This window comes from Hesperophylax consimilis, chromosome 7 (assembly GCF_061612785.1).
Source record: "Hesperophylax consimilis isolate HC1 chromosome 7, BYU_Hcon_1.0, whole genome shotgun sequence".
In the NCBI taxonomy this organism is placed as follows: domain Eukaryota; kingdom Metazoa; phylum Arthropoda; class Insecta; order Trichoptera; family Limnephilidae; genus Hesperophylax; species Hesperophylax consimilis.
Window position 1 is genome coordinate 40,142,384 of NC_142842.1, and position 22,739 is coordinate 40,165,122.

At 27.4% G+C, this 22,739-nt stretch overlaps 1 protein-coding gene across 1 annotated transcript in view; it reads right to left on the reverse strand.

Annotated features, from left to right (window-relative positions):
- The window catches only part of LOC149422763 (uncharacterized), a 138,379-nt gene extending 123,975 nt beyond the window's left edge, over positions 1-14,404 (reverse strand). The window contains exon 1 of the mRNA XM_089634002.1: positions 14,121-14,404. Within this exon, the coding sequence (XP_089490128.1) occupies positions 14,121-14,404 (284 nt within the window). The remainder of the gene's footprint in view (positions 1-14,120) is intronic.
- Positions 14,405-22,739: the final 8,335 nt, after the last annotated feature.

Consider the following 22,739-nt stretch of genomic DNA (forward strand, 5'->3'; position numbering starts at 1 on the left):
TCTACAATTTTGAGGTTTTTTTACTTTTTTACACATTTTTCATGGTTTTTCAATATTTTTCTGTTTTTTTCGACGACTTACGATGTTTTAGACCATTTTTCTTGTTTTACCACAATTCTATACAAAAATAAAGTTTTTCCACAATTTTTTAGGTTTTTTTACGTGTTCACACGTTTTGTATGGTTTTTCAATATTTCGGTGTATTTTTCGAAGAATTACGATGTTTTAGACCATTTTTCTCGTTTTACCACAATTTAACACAGAAAAAAGGTTTTTCTACAATTTTGAGGTTTTTTTACGTTTTTACACATTTTGCATGGTTTTTCAATATTTTTCTGTGTTTTTCGACGATTTACGATGTTTTAGACCATTTTTCTTGTTTTACAACAATTTAACACAAAAATTAGGTTTTTTTACATTTTTTCATGTTTAATCACTATTTTACACATAAATAACCTTTTTCTACAATTTTTGAATTATTTTTAAGTTTTTACACATTTTTCATGGTTTTTCAATTTTTTTCAGTGTTTTCCGACGATTTAGGATGTTTTAGACAATTTTTCATGTTTTACCACAATTTTATACAAAAATAACGTTTTTCTACAATTTTTGAGTTTATTTTACTTTTTTACACATTTCGCAAGGTTTTTTAATATTTTCAGTGTTAATCGACGATTTACGATGTTTTAGACCATTTTTCTTGTTTTACAACAATTTAACACAAAAATTACGTTTTTCTACAATTTTGAGGTTTTTTTACTTTTTTACACATTTTGCATGGTTTTCAATATTTTTCTGTGTTTTTCGACGATTTACGATGTTTTAGACCATTTTTCTTGTTTTACAACAATTTAACACAGAAATAAGGTTTTTCTACAATTTTGAGGTTTTTTTACGTTTTTACACATTTTGCATGGTTTTTCAATATTTTTCTGTGTTTTTCGACGATTTACGATGTTTTAGACCATTTTTCTTGTTTTACAACAATTTAACACAAAAATTAGGTTTATTTACATTTTTTCATGTTTAATCACTATTTTACACAAAAATAACCTTTTTCTACAATTTTTGAATTATTTTTAAGTTTTTACACATTTTGCATGGTTTTTCAATTTTTTTCAGTGTTTTCCGACGATTTAGGATGTTTTAGACAATTTTTCATGTTTTACCACAATTTTATACAAAAATAACGTTTTTCTACAATTTTTGAGTTTATTTTACGTTTTTACACATTTCGCAAGGTTTTTAAATATTTTCAGTGTTAATCGACGATTTACGATGTTTTAGACCATTTTTCTTGTTTTACAACAATTTAACACAAAAAATACGTTTTTCTACAATTTTGAGGTTTTTTTACTTTTTTACACATTTTGCATGGTTTTTCAATATTTTTCTGTGTTTTTCGACGATTTACGATGTTTTAGACTAATTTTCTTGTTTTACCACAATTTAACACAAAAATAAGGTTTTCCTACATTTTATCATGTTTTACCACAATTTTACACAAAAATAACGTTTTTCTAATATTTTTGAGGTTTTTTTACGTTTTTACACATTTTGCAAGGTTTTTTTTTAATATTTTCAGTGTTTTTCGACGATTTACGATGTTTTAGACCATTCTTCTTGTTTTAACTCAATTTAACACAAAAATAACATTTTTCTACAATTTTTTAGTTTTTTTTACGTGTTCACACGTTTTGTATGGTTTTTCAATATTTCGGTGTATTTTTCGAAGAATTACGATGTTTTAGACCATTTTTCTCGTTTTACCACAATTTAACACAGAAATAAGGTTTTTCTACAATTTTGAGGTTTTTTACGTTTTTACACATTTTGCATGGTTTTTCAATATTTTTCTGTGTTTTTCGACGATTTACGATGTTTTAGACCATTTCACTTGTTTTACAACAATTTAACACAAAAATTAGGTTTTTTTACATTTTTTCATGTTTAATCACTATTTTACACAAAAATAACCTTTTTCTACAATTTTTGAATTATTTTTAAGTTTTTACACATTTTTCATGGTTTTTCAATTTTTTTCAGTGTTTTCCGACGATTTAGGATGTTTTAGACAATTTTTCATGTTTTACCACAATTTTATACAAAAATAACGTTTTTCTACAATTTTTGAGTTTATTTTACTTTTTTACACATTTCGCAAGGTTTTTTAATATTTTCAGTGTTAATCGACGATTTACGATGTTTTAGACCATTTTTCTTGTTTTACAACAATTTAACACAAAAATTACGTTTTTCTACAATTTTGAGGTTTTTTTACTTTTTTACACATTTTTCATGGTTTTCAATATTTTTCTGTGTTTTTCGACGATTTACGATGTTTTAGACCATTTTTCTTGTTTTACAACAATTTAACACAAAAATTAGGTTTTTCTACATTTTTTCATGTTTAATCACTATTTTACCCAAAAATAACCTTTTTCTACAATTTTTGAGGTTTTTTTACGTTTTTACACATTTTGCATGGTTTTTCAATTTTTTTCAGTGTTTTTCTCCGATTTACGATGTTTTAGACCATTTTTCTTGTTTTACCTCAATTAAACACAAAAATAACGTTTTTCTAATATTTTTGAGGTTATTTTACGTTTTTACACATTTTGCAAGGTTTTTAAATATTTCTCATTGTTTTCCCACGATTTAGGATGTTTTAGACCATTTTTCATGTTTTACCACAATTGAATACAAAAATAACGTTTTTCCACAATTTTTTAGGTTTTTTTACGTGTTTACACGTTTTGTATGGTTTTTCAATATTCCGGTGTGTTTTTCTACGAATTAAGATGTTTTAGACCATTTTTCTTTTTTTACCACAATTTAACACAAAAATCAGGTTTTTCTACATTTTATCATGTTTTACCACAATTAACACAAAAATAAGGTTTTTCTACATTTTATCATGATTTACCACAATTTTACACAAAAATAATGTTTTTCTAATATTTTTGAGGTTATTTTACGTTTTTACACATTTTGAATGGTTTTTCAATATTTTGCAGTGTTTTTCTAGGATTGACGATGTTTTAGACCATTTTTCTCGTTTTTCCACAATTTAACACAGAACGAAAGGTTTTTCTACAATTTTGAGGTTTTTTTACTTTTTTACACATTTTTCATGGTTTTTCAATATTTTTCTGTTTTTTTCGACGACTTACGATGTTTTAGACCATTTTTCTTGTTTTACCACAATTCTATACAAAAATAAAGTTTTTCCACAATTTTTTAGGTTTTTTTACGTGTTCACACGTTTTGTATGGTTTTTCAATATTTCGGTGTATTTTTCGAAGAATTACGATGTTTTAGACCATTTTTCTCGTTTTACTACAATTTAACACAGAAAAAAGGTTTTTCTACAATTTTGAGGTTTTTTTACGTTTTTACACATTTTGCATGGTTTTTCAATATTTTTCTGTGTTTTTCGACGATTTACGATGTTTTAGACCATTTTTCTTGTTTTACAACAATTTAACACAAAAATTAGGTTTTTTTACATTTTTTCATGTTTAATCACTATTTTACACATAAATAACCTTTTTCTACAATTTTTGAATTATTTTTAAGTTTTTACACATTTTTCATGGTTTTTCAATTTTTTTCAGTGTTTTCCGACGATTTAGGATGTTTTAGACAATTTTTCATGTTTTACCACAATTTTATACAAAAATAACGTTTTTCTACAATTTTTGAGTTTATTTTACTTTTTTACACATTTCGCAAGGTTTTTAAATATTTTCAGTGTTAATCGACGATTTACGATGTTGTAGACCATTTTTCTTGTTTTACAACAATTTAACACAAAAATTACGTTTTTCTACAATTTTGAGGTTTTTTTACTTTTTTACACATTTTGCATGGTTTTCAATATTTTTCTGTGTTTTTCGACGATTTACGATGTTTTAGACCATTTTTCTTGTTTTACAACAATTTAACACAGAAATAAGGTTTTTCTACAATTTTGAGGTTTTTTTACGTTTTTACACATTTTGCATGGTTTTTCAATATTTTTCTGTGTTTTTCGACGATTTACGATGTTTTAGACCATTTTTCTTGTTTTACAACAATTTAACACAAAAATTAGGTTTATTTACATTTTTTCATGTTTAATCACTATTTTACACAAAAATAACCTTTTTCTACAATTTTTGAATTATTTTTAAGTTTTTACACATTTTGCATGGTTTTTCAATTTTTTTCAGTGTTTTTCTCCGATTTACGATGTTTTAGACCATTTTTCTTGTTTTACCTCAATTAAACACAAAAATAACGTTTTTCTAATATTTTTGAGGTTATTTTACGTTTTTACACATTTTGCAAGGTTTTTAAATATTTCTCATTGTTTTCCCACGATTTAGGATGTTTTAGACCATTTTTCATGTTTTACCACAATTGAATACAAAAATAACGTTTTTCCACAATTTTTTAGGTTTTTTTACGTGTTTACACGTTTTGTATGGTTTTTCAATATTCCGGTGTGTTTTTCTACGAATTAAGATGTTTTAGACCATTTTTCTTTTTTTACCACAATTTAACACAAAAATCAGGTTTTTCTACATTTTATCATGTTTTACCACAATTTTACACAAAAATAACTTTTTTCTAATATTTTTGAGGTTTTTTTACGTTTTTACACATTTTGAATGGTTTTTCAATATTTTGCAGTGTTTTTCTAGGATTGACGATGTTTTAGACCATTTTTCTCGTTTTTCCACAATTTAACACAGAACGAAAGGTTTTTCTACAATTTTGAGGTTTTTTTACTTTTTTACACATTTTTCATGGTTTTTCAATATTTTTCTGTTTTTTTCGACGACTTACGATGTTTTAGACCATTTTTCTTGTTTTACCACAATTCTATACAAAAATAAAGTTTTTCCACAATTTTTTAGGTTTTTTTACGTGTTCACACGTTTTGTATGGTTTTTCAATATTTCGGTGTATTTTTCGAAGAATTACGATGTTTTAGACCATTTTTCTCGTTTTACCACAATTTAACACAGAAAAAAGGTTTTTCTACAATTTTGAGGTTTTTTTACGTTTTTACACATTTTGCATGGTTTTTCAATATTTTTCTGTGTTTTTCGACGATTTACGATGTTTTAGACCATTTTTCTTGTTTTACAACAATTTAACACAAAAATTAGGTTTTTTTACATTTTTTCATGTTTAATCACTATTTTACACATAAATAACCTTTTTCTACAATTTTTGAATTATTTTTAAGTTTTTACACATTTTTCATGGTTTTTCAATTTTTTTCAGTGTTTTCCGACGATTTAGGATGTTTTAGACAATTTTTCATGTTTTACCACAATTTTATACAAAAATAACGTTTTTCTACAATTTTTGAGTTTATTTTACTTTTTTACACATTTCGCAAGGTTTTTTAATATTTTCAGTGTTAATCGACGATTTACGATGTTTTAGACCATTTTTCTTGTTTTACAACAATTTAACACAAAAATTACGTTTTTCTACAATTTTGAGGTTTTTTTACTTTTTTACACATTTTGCATGGTTTTCAATATTTTTCTGTGTTTTTCGACGATTTACGATGTTTTAGACCATTTTTCTTGTTTTACAACAATTTAACACAGAAATAAGGTTTTTCTACAATTTTGAGGTTTTTTTACGTTTTTACACATTTTGCATGGTTTTTCAATATTTTTCTGTGTTTTTCGACGATTTACGATGTTTTAGACAATTTTTCTTGTTTTACAACAATTTAACACAAAAATTAGGTTTATTTACATTTTTTCATGTTTAATCACTATTTTACACAAAAATAACCTTTTTCTACAATTTTTGAATTATTTTTAAGTTTTTACACATTTTGCATGGTTTTTCAATTTTTTTCAGTGTTTTCCGACGATTTAGGATGTTTTAGACCATTTTTCTTGTTTTACCACAATTCTATACAAAAATAAAGTTTTTCCACAATTTTTTAGGTTTTTTTACGTGTTCACACGTTTTGTATGGTTTTTCAATATTTCGGTGTATTTTTCGAAGAATTACGATGTTTTAGACCATTTTTCTCGTTTTACTACAATTTAACACAGAAAAAAGGTTTTTCTACAATTTTGAGGTTTTTTTACGTTTTTACACATTTTGCATGGTTTTTCAATATTTTTCTGTGTTTTTCGACGATTTACGATGTTTTAGACCATTTTTCTTGTTTTACAACAATTTAACACAAAAATTAGGTTTTTTTACATTTTTTCATGTTTAATCACTATTTTACACATAAATAACCTTTTTCTACAATTTTTGAATTATTTTTAAGTTTTTACACATTTTTCATGGTTTTTCAATTTTTTTCAGTGTTTTCCGACGATTTAGGATGTTTTAGACAATTTTTCATGTTTTACCACAATTTTATACAAAAATAACGTTTTTCTACAATTTTTGAGTTTATTTTACTTTTTTACACATTTCGCAAGGTTTTTAAATATTTTCAGTGTTAATCGACGATTTACGATGTTGTAGACCATTTTTCTTGTTTTACAACAATTTAACACAAAAATTACGTTTTTCTACAATTTTGAGGTTTTTTTACTTTTTTACACATTTTGCATGGTTTTCAATATTTTTCTGTGTTTTTCGACGATTTACGATGTTTTAGACCATTTTTCTTGTTTTACAACAATTTAACACAGAAATAAGGTTTTTCTACAATTTTGAGGTTTTTTTACGTTTTTACACATTTTGCATGGTTTTTCAATATTTTTCTGTGTTTTTCGACGATTTACGATGTTTTAGACCATTTTTCTTGTTTTACAACAATTTAACACAAAAATTAGGTTTATTTACATTTTTTCATGTTTAATCACTATTTTACACAAAAATAACCTTTTTCTACAATTTTTGAATTATTTTTAAGTTTTTACACATTTTGCATGGTTTTTCAATTTTTTTCAGTGTTTTTCTCCGATTTACGATGTTTTAGACCATTTTTCTTGTTTTACCTCAATTAAACACAAAAATAACGTTTTTCTAATATTTTTGAGGTTATTTTACGTTTTTACACATTTTGCAAGGTTTTTAAATATTTCTCATTGTTTTCCCACGATTTAGGATGTTTTAGACCATTTTTCATGTTTTACCACAATTGAATACAAAAATAACGTTTTTCCACAATTTTTTAGGTTTTTTTACGTGTTTACACGTTTTGTATGGTTTTTCAATATTCCGGTGTGTTTTTCTACGAATTAAGATGTTTTAGACCATTTTTCTTTTTTTACCACAATTTAACACAAAAATCAGGTTTTTCTACATTTTATCATGTTTTACCACAATTTTACACAAAAATAACTTTTTTCTAATATTTTTGAGGTTTTTTTACGTTTTTACACATTTTGAATGGTTTTTCAATATTTTGCAGTGTTTTTCTAGGATTGACGATGTTTTAGACCATTTTTCTCGTTTTTCCACAATTTAACACAGAACGAAAGGTTTTTCTACAATTTTGAGGTTTTTTTACTTTTTTACACATTTTTCATGGTTTTTCAATATTTTTCTGTTTTTTTCGACGACTTACGATGTTTTAGACCATTTTTCTTGTTTTACCACAATTCTATACAAAAATAAAGTTTTTCCACAATTTTTTAGGTTTTTTTACGTGTTCACACGTTTTGTATGGTTTTTCAATATTTCGGTGTATTTTTCGAAGAATTACGATGTTTTAGACCATTTTTCTCGTTTTACCACAATTTAACACAGAAAAAAGGTTTTTCTACAATTTTGAGGTTTTTTTACGTTTTTACACATTTTGCATGGTTTTTCAATATTTTTCTGTGTTTTTCGACGATTTACGATGTTTTAGACCATTTTTCTTGTTTTACAACAATTTAACACAAAAATTAGGTTTTTTTACATTTTTTCATGTTTAATCACTATTTTACACATAAATAACCTTTTTCTACAATTTTTGAATTATTTTTAAGTTTTTACACATTTTTCATGGTTTTTCAATTTTTTTCAGTGTTTTCCGACGATTTAGGATGTTTTAGACAATTTTTCATGTTTTACCACAATTTTATACAAAAATAACGTTTTTCTACAATTTTTGAGTTTATTTTACTTTTTTACACATTTCGCAAGGTTTTTTAATATTTTCAGTGTTAATCGACGATTTACGATGTTTTAGACCATTTTTCTTGTTTTACAACAATTTAACACAAAAATTACGTTTTTCTACAATTTTGAGGTTTTTTTACTTTTTTACACATTTTGCATGGTTTTCAATATTTTTCTGTGTTTTTCGACGATTTACGATGTTTTAGACCATTTTTCTTGTTTTACAACAATTTAACACAGAAATAAGGTTTTTCTACAATTTTGAGGTTTTTTTACGTTTTTACACATTTTGCATGGTTTTTCAATATTTTTCTGTGTTTTTCGACGATTTACGATGTTTTAGACAATTTTTCTTGTTTTACAACAATTTAACACAAAAATTAGGTTTATTTACATTTTTTCATGTTTAATCACTATTTTACACAAAAATAACCTTTTTCTACAATTTTTGAATTATTTTTAAGTTTTTACACATTTTGCATGGTTTTTCAATTTTTTTCAGTGTTTTCCGACGATTTAGGATGTTTTAGACAATTTTTCATGTTTTACCACAATTTTATACAAAAATAACGTTTTTCTACAATTTTTGAGTTTATTTTACGTTTTTACACATTTCGCAAGGTTTTTAAATATTTTCAGTGTTAATCGACGATTTACGATGTTTTAGACCATTTTTCTTGTTTTACAACAATTTAACACAAAAATTACGTTTTTCTACAATTTTGAGGTTTTTTTACTTTTTTACACATTTTGCATGGTTTTTCAATATTTTTCTGTGTTTTTCGACGATTTACGATGTTTTAGACCAATTTTCTTGTTTTACCACAATTTAACACAAAAATAAGGTTTTCCTACATTTTATCATGTTTTACCACAATTTTACACAAAAATAACGTTTTTCTAATATTTTTGAGGTTTTTTTACGTTTTTACACATTTTGCAAGGTTTTTTTTTAATATTTTCAGTGTTTTTCGACGATTTACGATGTTTTAGACCATTCTTCTTGTTTTAACTCAATTTAACACAAAAATAACATTTTTCTACAATTTTTTAGTTTTTTTTACGTGTTCACACGTTTTGTATGGTTTTTCAATATTTCGGTGTATTTTTCGAAGAATTACGATGTTTTAGACCATTTTTCTCGTTTTACCACAATTTAACACAGAAATAAGGTTTTTCTACAATTTTGAGGTTTTTTACGTTTTTACACATTTTGCATGGTTTTTCAATATTTTTCTGTGTTTTTCGACGATTTACGATGTTTTAGACCATTTCACTTGTTTTACAACAATTTAACACAAAAATTAGGTTTTTTTACATTTTTTCATGTTTAATCACTATTTTACACAAAAATAACCTTTTTCTACAATTTTTGAATTATTTTTAAGTTTTTACACATTTTTCATGGTTTTTCAATTTTTTTCAGTGTTTTCCGACGATTTAGGATGTTTTAGACAATTTTTCATGTTTTACCACAATTTTATACAAAAATAACGTTTTTCTACAATTTTTGAGTTTATTTTACTTTTTTACACATTTCGCAAGGTTTTTAAATATTTTCAGTGTTAATCGACGATTTACGATGTTTTAGACCATTTTTCTTGTTTTACAACAATTTAACACAAAAATTACGTTTTTCTACAATTTTGAGGTTTTTTTACTTTTTTACACATTTCTCATGGTTTTCAATATTTTTCTGTGTTTTTCGACGATTTACGATGTTTTAGACCATTTTTCTTGTTTTACAACAATTTAACACAAAAATTAGGTTTTTCTACATTTTTTCATGTTTAATCACTATTTTACCCAAAAATAACCTTTTTCTACAATTTTTGAGGTTTTTTTACGTTTTTACACATTTTGCATGGTTTTTCAATTTTTTTCAGTGTTTTTCTCCGATTTACGATGTTTTAGACCATTTTTCTTGTTTTACCTCAATTAAACACAAAAATAACGTTTTTCTAATATTTTTGAGGTTATTTTACGTTTTTACACATTTTGCAAGGTTTTTAAATATTTCTCATTGTTTTCCCACGATTTAGGATGTTTTAGACCATTTTTCATGTTTTAACACAATTGAATACAAAAATAACGTTTTTCCACAATTTTTTAGGTTTTTTTACGTGTTTACACGTTTTGTATGGTTTTTCAATATTCCGGTGTGTTTTTCTACGAATTAAGATGTTTTAGACCATTTTTCTTTTTTTACCACAATTTAACACAAAAATCAGGTTTTTCTACATTTTATCATGTTTTACCACAATTAACACAAAAATAAGGTTTTTCTACATTTTATCATGATTTACCACAATTTTACACAAAAATAATGTTTTTCTAATATTTTTGAGGTTATTTTACGTTTTTACACATTTCGAATGGTTTTTCAATATTTTTTAGTGTTTTTCTAGGATTGACGATGTTTTAGACCATTTTTCTCGTTTTTCCACAATTTAACACAGAACGAAAGGTTTTTCTACAATTTTGAGGTTTTTTTACTTTTTTACACATTTTTCATGGTTTTTCAATATTTTTCTGTTTTTTTCGACGACTTACGATGTTTTAGACCATTTTTCTTGTTTTACCACAATTCTATACAAAAATAAAGTTTTTCCACAATTTTTTAGGTTTTTTTACGTGTTCACACGTTTTGTATGGTTTTTCAATATTTCGGTGTATTTTTCGAAGAATTACGATGTTTTAGACCATTTTTCTCGTTTTACTACAATTTAACACAGAAAAAAGGTTTTTCTACAATTTTGAGGTTTTTTTACGTTTTTACACATTTTGCATGGTTTTTCAATATTTTTCTGTGTTTTTCGACGATTTACGATGTTTTAGACCATTTTTCTTGTTTTACAACAATTTAACACAAAAATTAGGTTTTTTTACATTTTTTCATGTTTAATCACTATTTTACACATAAATAACCTTTTTCTACAATTTTTGAATTATTTTTAAGTTTTTACACATTTTTCATGGTTTTTCAATTTTTTTCAGTGTTTTCCGACGATTTAGGATGTTTTAGACAATTTTTCATGTTTTACCACAATTTTATACAAAAATAACGTTTTTCTACAATTTTTGAGTTTATTTTACTTTTTTACACATTTCGCAAGGTTTTTAAATATTTTCAGTGTTAATCGACGATTTACGATGTTTTAGACCATTTTTCTTGTTTTACAACAATTTAACACAAAAATTACGTTTTTCTACAATTTTGAGGTTTTTTTACTTTTTTACACATTTTGCATGGTTTTCAATATTTTTCTGTGTTTTTCGACGATTTACGATGTTTTAGACCATTTTTCTTGTTTTACAACAATTTAACACAGAAATAAGGTTTTTCTACAATTTTGAGGTTTTTTTACGTTTTTACACATTTTGCATGGTTTTTCAATATTTTTCTGTGTTTTTCGACGATTTACGATGTTTTAGACCATTTTTCTTGTTTTACAACAATTTAACACAAAAATTAGGTTTATTTACATTTTTTCATGTTTAATCACTATTTTACACAAAAATAACCTTTTTCTACAATTTTTGAATTATTTTTAAGTTTTTACACATTTTGCATGGTTTTTCAATTTTTTTCAGTGTTTTTCTCCGATTTACGATGTTTTAGACCATTTTTCTTGTTTTACCTCAATTAAACACAAAAATAACGTTTTTCTAATATTTTTGAGGTTATTTTACGTTTTTACACATTTTGCAAGGTTTTTAAATATTTCTCATTGTTTTCCCACGATTTAGGATGTTTTAGACCATTTTTCATGTTTTACCACAATTGAATACAAAAATAACGTTTTTCCACAATTTTTTAGGTTTTTTTACGTGTTTACACGTTTTGTATGGTTTTTCAATATTCCGGTGTGTTTTTCTACGAATTAAGATGTTTTAGACCATTTTTCTTTTTTTACCACAATTTAACACAAAAATCAGGTTTTTCTACATTTTATCATGTTTTACCACAATTTTACACAAAAATAACGTTTTTCTAGTATTTTTGAGGTTTTTTTACGTTTTTACACATTTTGAATGGTTTTTCAATATTTTGCAGTGTTTTTCTAGGATTGACGATGTTTTAGACCATTTTTCTCGTTTTTCCACAATTTAACACAGAAAGAAAGGTTTTTCTACAATTTTGAGGTTTTTTTACGTTTTTACACATTTTTCATGGTTTTTCAATATTTTTCTGTTTTTTTCGACGATTTACGAAGTTTTAGACCATTTTTCTTGTTTTACCACAATTCTATACAAAAATAAAGTTTTTCCACAATTTTTTAGGTTTTTTTACCTGTTCACACGTTTTGTATGGTTTTTCAATATTTCGGTGTGTTTTTCGACGAATTACGATGTTTTAGACCATTTTTCTCGTTTTACCACAATTTAACACAGAAATAAGGTTTTTCTACAATTTTGAGGTTTTTTTACGTTTTTACACATTTTGCATGGTTTTTCAATATTTTTCTGTGTTTTTCGACGATTTACGATGTTTTAGACCATTTTTCTTGTTTTACAACAATTTAACACAAAAATTAGGTTTTTTTACATTTTTTCATGTTTAATCACTATTTTACACATAAATAACCTTTTTCTACAATTTTTGAATTAATTTTAAGTTTTTACACATTTTTCATGGTTTTTCAATTTTTTTCAGTGTTTTCCGACGATTTAGGATGTTTTAGACAATTTTTCATGTTTTACCACAATTTTATACAAAAATAACGTTTTTCTACAATTTTTGAGTTTATTTTACTTTTTTACACATTTCGCAAGGTTTTTAAATATTTTCAATGTTAATCGACGATTTACGATGTTTTAGACCATTTTTCTTGTTTTACAACAATTTAACACAAAAATTACGTTTTTCTACAATTTTGAGGTTTTTTTACTTTTTTACACATTTTGCATGGTTTTCAATATTTTTCTGTGTTTTTCGACGATTTACGATGTTTTAGACCATTTTTCTTGTTTTTACAACAATTTAACACAAAAATTAGGTTTTTCTACATTTTTTCATGTTTAATCACTTTTTTACCCAAAAATAACCTTTTTCTACAATTTTTGAGGTTTTTTTACGTTTTTACACATTTTGCATGGTTTTTCAATTTTTTTCAGTGTTTTTCTCCGATTTACGATGTTTTAGACCATTTTTCTTGTTTTACCTCAATTAAACACAAAAATAACGTTTTTCTAATATTTTTGAGGTTATTTTACGTTTTTACACATTTTGCAAGGTTTTTAAATATTTCTCATTGTTTTCCCACGATTTAGGATGTTTTAGACCATTTTTCATGTTTTACCACAATTGAATACAAAAATAACGTTTTTCCACATTTTTTTAGGTTTTTTTACGTGTTTACACGTTTTGTATGGTTTTTCAATATTCCGGTGTGTTTTTCTACGAATTAAGATGTTTTAGACCATTTTTCTTTTTTTACCACAATTTAACACAAAAATCAGGTTTTTCTACATTTTATCATGTTTTACCACAATTTTACACAAAAATAACGTTTTTCTAGTATTTTTGAGGTTTTTTTACGTTTTTACACATTTTGAATGGTTTTTCAATATTGTAAGAAAGGTTTTTGGTGGTACGCCTGCTTGTTGAATGCGTAAGAGCGAGATGACTGTTAGGGGTATAAAAGATGACGGATGCATCTGCTCGCGCTCTTTACCAAACCGACAGCTCAGAGATAAGACGTAGACAATCCGCACTTAATTGTTAATAAATTATTATATTGGAACACGCCTTCTATTATTGTGTTCCCACCAAGTCTGTAAATAACAGTCTAACAGTTATTTAACAGTGGCGCAGCCTACGGAAATCATTAAAACAGTGATTAAAAGAATCACCGCGCGAGATTTCGCTCAAAAAAATACGCGATATTTTCAAAAAGTTCGGATTGCAACATATTGTTCGGGTCGGTAAAAAAGGCCGGACCGAAAATATTGTTTTCTTCACTGAAAGGAGTGAAGAAGAAGAAGAAGCCACTGGAGCCAACCAGCTTCTCGAAAGGGGGAAGCACGGAAGGGTCCAGGGCGTCAAGCGGCAGCATCTCCAAGGGTCAAAGGATCGGAGGGGTCCGGGCCACAAGAGTGGTCTGGGGGCAGCCATCAGCAGCACCAGGGTCAAGGATCGGTGTTGCCAGGTCTCAGAGCGGTCTGGGAAGAGCCATCCAGCAACAAGGGTCAAGGAGCGGTTTCCTGAGAGGGTCCAAGGAGCAGATTGGAGAGCGGAGAAATCTTTGGGAAGTTTTTTTTCTGTTTTTCTTTTCTTGTCTTGTGGATACCTTCTGGGTAGAGGAAGCATGGAGTCAGGATTGGGGTCCTTCAGTTTGCGTGACGGTAACTGGGAGAACTTCAAGGTCCGTCTCGAGCAGTACCTCCTTGTGAATGATGAAAAGTACGCATCGGATGTTAAAAAAAGAGCTATTTTCCTAAATGCTTTGCAAGATGATTGTTTTTCTTTACTGGTAAATTTGTGTATTCCAAAAAAAGTAACAGAGATTGATTTAAAAGATTTAATATCTAAACTCAATGAATATTGTTGTACGACAAAATGTTTCTTTGAAGAAAGGTCACAGTTCTATTCAGCTAAACAAAGGAATGACGAATCAGTTCGCGATTTTGCTGTTCGTTTAAAATCTCTTTCTAGCAATTGCAAATTCGGGAATAGTTTATCAGAGAAATTAAGAGATTTCTTTGTATTAGGTTGTAAACCCGGTAAGATTAGAGAAAAATTATTTCTCGATAGTGAATCATATACTTTCGAAAAATGTGTGCAAGTAGCAGAGTGTATTGAACTTGTAGCATCAACCCAATCTCAATCAGCTGATAACAGAGTTTTAGCTAATTTAACAGTCGGCGGAGGTCGTGTCTCACCTAATACGCATGTGAAAAAGAGAGATGAATATAGTTTCAAGCGAAGCAGTAGCTGTAATCGGGCTCGTTCGCCGTTTCATCATGTTACAAAGCGTAATTGTACGGTTTGTGGTTATAATAATCACACGGCGGTAGAATGTAGATTCAAAAATTATGTATGTAAAATTTGTGGTACTAAAGGTCATTTAGCAAAACGGTGTAAACAGGTGACAACACGTAAAAATGTGAATATTTTGTTATCGGATGGAATGGTTGGTGATGTACTAAGTATTGAGCCATATTATATAGAAGTTTCACTCGACGGAATAAATAATAAATTCATGGTAGATTCTGGAGCATCTTGTAGCGTAATTCCGGAAGAATGTTATCTCAATAAATTCAGCAGTATTGAGTTATTGCACGAAAACGTGAGCTTACGGAGTTTTGACAATACGCTCATTGGTGTGGTAGGTACTTTCACACCGATACTAGAGTATAATGGTCTACAACACCGACTAAAAATTATTGTCGTGCGTAGTTCGTCACTTTCGATTTTAGGACGTGATTTCATGAATCTCTTTAACGTGGGAATAAGGGGGATCGTTAATTGTGTAAAACAAAATACATTAAAAGAGCGATTAGTGAAAAAATTTCCAGAAGTTTTTACGGATAAAATAGGAAAGTTTAACAAGTACGAAGTGAATTTAACCTTAAAAGATTGTGCTGTACCGATATTTCGTAATCACAGAATAATGCCGTTTGCTTTGAAGGATAAAGTTGAAAAAGAATTAAGTAATTTACTTTCTAACGGTATTATAGAACAAGTTCAGTATAGTGATTTCGCGAGTCCAATCGTACCTGTGATTAAGAAAGATGGTAGCATTAGATTATGTGGTGATTATAAATCTACAGTGAATAATCAGTTATTAATTGACAAGTATCCGTTACCTAGAATTGAGGAATTATTAACCAAAGTGAATGGAGGCAAGGTTTTTGCTAAAATTGATTTAAAATCCGCATATAATCAGTTTGTTTTGAAAAAGGAGTGTAGACGTTTCACAACAATAAATACCCACTTGGGATTGTTTCAATATAAACGTTTAGTGTTTGGGTTAGCACCAGCGCCAGCAGTTTTTGCTAAAGCAATGGCAAATTGTTTATCAGGATTACGGAACATGACGTTCTACTTGGATGATATTATTGTTATAGGAAAAGATGAAGTCGACTTAGAAAAAAACGTGTGTCTCGTTTTAGATAGGTTAAAAAGTTGTAATTTAACGGTGAATAGTGAAAAGTGTGAATTCAATTTAAAAGTTATTGAATTTTTAGGTTATAAAATAAGTGAGCAAGGAATTCAACCGTGTCAGCGGAATAAAGAAGCCATTTTAAACGCGTCAGCGCCTAGTGATTTAAATAAATTGAGGAGTTCATTAGCAGTATGGCCTTATGAACCTGAAGTATGGTTCAGGGTGCATATTGATCATGGTAGCTTACATAATAAAAACTTTTTAATTGTGATAGACTCTTCTTCGAAGTGGATCGAGTGTCTGGAAGTGAACAGTCTGTCTTCAAAAGAAAATGTTGAAGTACTTCATAGATTATTTTCACAATTTGGTTTTCCAGCAACTTTAGTTAGTGATAATGGTACGTGTTTTTGTTCTGAGGATTTTGAAAATTTTTGTAAGAAAAATGGTATGAAACATATTACTAGTCCAGTTAACCACCCGAGTAGCAATGGGCAAGCTGAGAATGCTGTTAAAACCTGTAAAAATTTTCTTAAAAAAATTTGTAAAAATAATAGATTTCCTTCAGATTATAAAGAAAAGTTAGGTAACTTTTTAACTGACTATAGAAATACCGTTCATGCAACAACAGGGTGTGAACCATCTGTATTATTAATGGGAAGAAAAATTAGAACAGTATTTGACTCTCTGATTCCTAGGAAGGTTGAGGAAAGAACGAATACTTCAAGTTCTACTCGTCAACAAAAAGTAATAAGAAAGGTTATTCAGAGTCAAGTCAATCAGAAAAGACAATATAAGGGTAGAAATAAGTCAGATTTGAATATAGGTCAGAAAGTGATGACTAGAGATTTCAGAGCTCAGGGTAATAGGTTATGGGTCCCTGGGGTTATTGTTGAAAAAAAAGGTAGAAAAATATATATCATAAAAATTAACAAGTCTAATATGGTGTGGAAAAGACATTTAGACCAGATAAAGAAATTACATGTTTCATGGCAGGAGGGAGATAAGCCGGAAGTCGGTACGTCTGACACTAGGGAACTGTCGACGGATGAAATTAATCTCTCAGGTATGTTACGTAATAGAAGTGACTCTAATACTGTTTCTCCATGTTTCAGGTCTAACCCATGGCAGGGAAGACTTCGGCCAAGATGAGGACCTCGCAGTCCAGGAGGAGGAGTGGACGGGCGACGAGACAAGAGAAGGGAAGCAGAAAGAAACGCGGCATATGATAGTTAATTTTATAAAAAAAAATATGTTGTGTTAATTGTTTAGTAAATGAAATATATAAAATAAAATTGTAAATGAAATATGTAGTAATAGGGTATGATATATATAGATAGGGGCATTCAATTTTAGTAGGGGAGGATCTAAGAAAGGTTTTTGGTGGTACGCCTGCTTGTTGAATGCGTAAGAGCGAGATGACTGATAGGGGTATAAAAGATGACGGATGCATCTGCTCGCGCTCTTTACCAAACCGACAGCTCAGAGATAAGACGTAGACAATCCGCACTTAATTGTTAATAAATTATTATATTGGAACACGCGTTCTATTATTGTGTTCCCACCAAGTCTGTAAATAACAGTCTAACAGTTATTTAACAAATATTTTGCAGTGTTTTTCTAGGATTGACGATGTTTTAGACCATTTTTCTCGTTTTTCCACAATTTAACACAGAAAGAAAGGTTTTATTACAATTTTGAGGTTTTTTTACGTTTTTACACATTTTTCATGGTTTTTCAATATTTTTCTGTTTTTTTCGACGATTTACGAAGTTTTAGACCATTTTTCTTGTTTTACCACAATTCTATACAAAAATAAAGTTTTTCCACAATTTTTTAGGTTTTTTTACGTGTTCACACGTTTTGTATGGTTTTTCAATATTTCGGTGTGTTTTTCGACGAATTACGATGTTTTAGACCATTTTTCTCGTTTTACCACAATTTAACACAGAAATAAGGTTTTTCTACAATTTTGAGGTTTTTTTACGTTTTTACACATTTTGCATGGTTTTTCAATATTTTTCTGTGTTTTTCGACGATTTACGATGTTTTAGACCATTTTTCTTGTTTTACAACAATTTAACACAAAAATTAGGTTTATTTACATTTTTTCATGTTTAATCACTATTTTACACAAAAATAACCTTTTTCTACAATTTTTGAATTATTTTTAAGTTTTTACACATTTTGCATGGTTTTTCAATTTTTTTTCAGTGTTTTCCGACGATTTAGGATGTTTTAGACAATTTTTCATGTTTTACCACAATTTTATACAAAAATAACGTTTTTCTACAATTTTTGAGTTTATTTTACGTTTTTACACATTTCGCAAGGTTTTTAAATATTTTCAGTGTTAATCGACGATTTACGATGTTTTAGACCATTTTTCTTGTTTTACAACAATTTAACACAAAAATTACGTTTTTCTACAATTTTGAGGTTTTTTTACTTTTTTACACATTTTGCATGGTTTTCAATATTTTTCTGTGTTTTTCGACGATTTACGATGTTTTAGACCATTTTTCTTGTTTTACAACAATTTAACACAGAAATAAGGTTTTTCTACAATTTTGAGGTTTTTTTACGTTTTTACACATTTTGCATGGTTTTTCAATATTTTTCTGTGTTTTTCGACGATTTACGATGTTTTAGACCATTTTTCTTGTTTTACAACAATTTAACACAAAAATTAGGTTTATTTACATTTTTTCATGTTTAATCACTATTTTACACAAAAATAACCTTTTTCTACAATTTTTGAATTATTTTTAAGTTTTTACACATTTTGCATGGTTTTTCAATTTTTTTCAGTGTTTTTCTCCGATTTACGATGTTTTAGACCATTTTTCTTGTTTTACCTCAATTAAACACAAAAATAACGTTTTTCTAATATTTTTGAGGTTATTTTACGTTTTTACACATTTTGCAAGGTTTTTAAATATTTCTCATTGTTTTCCCACGATTTAGGATGTTTTAGACCATTTTTCATGTTTTACCACAATTGAATACAAAAATAACGTTTTTCCACAATTTTTTAGGTTTTTTTACGTGTTTACACGTTTTGTATGGTTTTTCAATATTCCGGTGTGTTTTTCTACGAATTAAGATGTTTTAGACCATTTTTCTTTTTTTACCACAATTTAACACAAAAATCAGGTTTTTCTACATTTTATCATGTTTTACCACAATTTTACACAAAAATAACGTTTTTCTAGTATTTTTGAGGTTTTTTTACGTTTTTACACATTTTGAATGGTTTTTCAATATTTTGCAGTGTTTTTCTAGGATTGACGATGTTTTAGACCAATTTTCTCGTTTTTCCACAATTTAACACAGAAAGAAAGGTTTTTCTACAATTTTGAGGTTTTTTTACGTTTTTACACATTTTTCATGGTTTTTCAATATTTTTCTGTTTTTTTCGACGATTTACGAAGTTTTAGACCATTTTTCTTGTTTTACCACAATTCTATACAAAAATAAAGTTTTTCCACAATTTTTTAGGTTTTTTTACCTGTTCACACGTTTTGTATGGTTTTCCAATATTTCGGTGTGTTTTTCGACGAATTACGATGTTTTAGGCCATTTTTCTCGTTTTACCACAATTTAACACAGAAATAAGGTTTTTCTACAATTTTGAGGTTTTTTTACGTTTTTACACATTTTGCATGGTTTTTCAATATTTTTCTGTGTTTTTCGACGATTTACGATGTTTTAGACCATTTTTCTTGTTTTACAACAATTTAACACAAAAATTAGGTTTATTTACATTTTTTCATGTTTAATGACTATTTTACACAAAAATAACCTTTTTCTACAATTTTTGAATTATTTTTAAGTTTTTACACATTTTTCATGGTTTTTCAATTTTTTTCAGTGTTTTCCGACGATTTAGGATGTTTTAGACAATTTTTCATGTTTTACCACAATTTTATACAAAAATAACGTTTTTCTACAATTTTTGAGTTTATTTTACTTTTTTACACATTTCGCAAGGTTTTTAAATATTTTCAGTGTTAATCGACGATTTACGATGTTTTAGACCATTTTTCTTGTTTTACAACAATTTAACACAAAAATTACGTTTTTCTACAATTTTGAGGTTTTTTTACTTTTTTACACATTTTGCATGGTTTTCAATATTTTTCTGTGTTTTTCGACGATTTACGATGTTTTAGACCAATTTTCTTGTTTTACCACAATTTAACACAAAAATAAGGTTTTCCTACATTTTATCATGTTTTACCACAATTTTACACAAAAATAACGTTTTTCTAATATTTTTGAGGTTTTTTTACGTTTTTACACATTTTGCAAGGTTTTTAAATATTTTCAGTGTTTTTCGACGATTTACGATGTTTTAGACCATTCTTCTTGTTTTACCTCAATTTAACACAAAAATAACATTTTTCTACAATTTTTTAGTTTTTTTTACGTTTTTACACATTTTGCATGGTTTTTTAATATTTTCAGTGTTTTACGAAGATTTAGGATGTTTTAGACCATTTTTCATGTTTTACCACAATTTCATACAAAAATAACGTTTTTCTACAATTTTTGAGGTATTTTTACGTGTTTTGACGTTTTGTATGGTTTTTCAATATTTTGGTTTTGTTTTTCGACGAATTACGATGTTTTAGAACATTTTTCTTGTTTTACAACAATTTAACACAAAAATTAGGTTTTTCTACATTTTTTCATGTTTAATCAATATTTTACACAAAAATAACCTAGTTCTACAACTTTTGAGGTTTTTTTACGTTTTTACACATTTTGAATGGTTTATCAATATTTTGCAGTGTTTTTCTCCGATTTACGATGTTTTAGACCATTTTTCATGTTTTACCACAATTAACACAAAAATAAGGTTTTGCTACAATTTTTTGAGGTAAAACGACGATTATACACAACAATTCTATTTTTCAACAATTTTCGAGGTTTAATGACGTTTATTCACATTTTGCATTGTTTTTCAAAAATTTTCAGTGTTTTACGACGATTTACGATGTTTTTAACAATTTTTCGTGTTTTTTCACAATTTAACACAAAAATAAGGTTTTTTTAAAAAAATTTCCGGTTTTACGACGATTATACACAAAAATTCGGTTTTAGCACAATTTAACAAAAAAATAAGGTTTTTCATCAATTTTTCAGGCATAACGACGATATACGATGTTTCAGTCAATTTTTCGGTTTTTTCCACAATTTAACACAAAAATAAGTTTTTTATACAATTTTTCAAGTTTTACGACGATTATATTCATAAATTCGGTTTTACAACAATTTAACACAAAAATAAGGTTTATCTACATATTTTGATATTGTACCACAATTTTACCCATAAATAAGGTTTTTCTAGAATTTTTAAGATTAAATGACGTTTTTACACATTTTGCATTGTTTTTCAATAACTTTCAGTGTTTTACGACGATTGACGAAGTTTCAGACAATTTTTAATGTTTTTCCAAAATTTAACACAAAAATAAGTTTTTTCTCCAATTTTTCAGGTTTTGTGACGTTTTTACATATTTTGCATGGTTTTTCAATCACTTTCAGTGTTTTTCGACGATTTTCAATGTTTTAGACATTTTTCATGATTTTCCACAATTAAACACCAATATGAGGTTTTTCTACAATTTTTCACGTTAAATGACGTTTTTACACATTTTTCTTTGTTTTACAATAACATTCAGTGTTTTACGACAACTTACTATGTTTTAAACAATTTTTCGAGTTTTACCACAATTTAACACAAAAATAAGGTTTCTCTACATATTTTCATATTGTACAACAATTTTACACAAAAAATAGGTTTTTTTACAATTTTTCAGGATAAATGACGTTTTTACACATTTTGCATTTTTTTTCAATAGTTTCAGTGTTTTACGACGATTTTAAATGTTTAAGACATTTTTCATGTTATATAACAATTTTACACAAAAATAAGTTTTTTCTACAATTTTTCAGGTAAAACGACGATTATACACAACAATTCTATTTTTCAACAATTTTCGAGGTTTAATGACGTTTATTCACATTTTGCATTGTTTTTCAAAAATTTTCAATGTTTACGACGATTTACGATGTTTTTAACAATTTTTCGTGTTTTTTCACAATTTAACACAAAAATAAGGTGTTTTTACATTTTTTTAAGGTTTAATGACGATTATACACAAAAATTCGTTTATGACAATTTTACAAAAAAATAAGGTTTTTCATCAATTTTTTAGGCATAACGACGATATATGATGTTTTTGTTGTTTGTTTTTGGGGTGTTATGCCGTGTTGCGCTAACTCCTTCTTTAGCCGACGTTTCGGACAGCGTTGCAGTGTCCATCATCAGGGCAGATCCGGTAGATCCGAAGATCCACATCTTCGGATCTACCGGATCTGCCCTGATGATGGACACTGCAACGCTGTCCGAAACGTCGGCTAAAGAAGGAGTTAGCGCAACACGGCATAACACCCCAAAAACAAACAACAAAAATGCTTTTGGCCGTGAGAATCTAAAAACTTACCTGACAATATATGATGTTAAAGTCA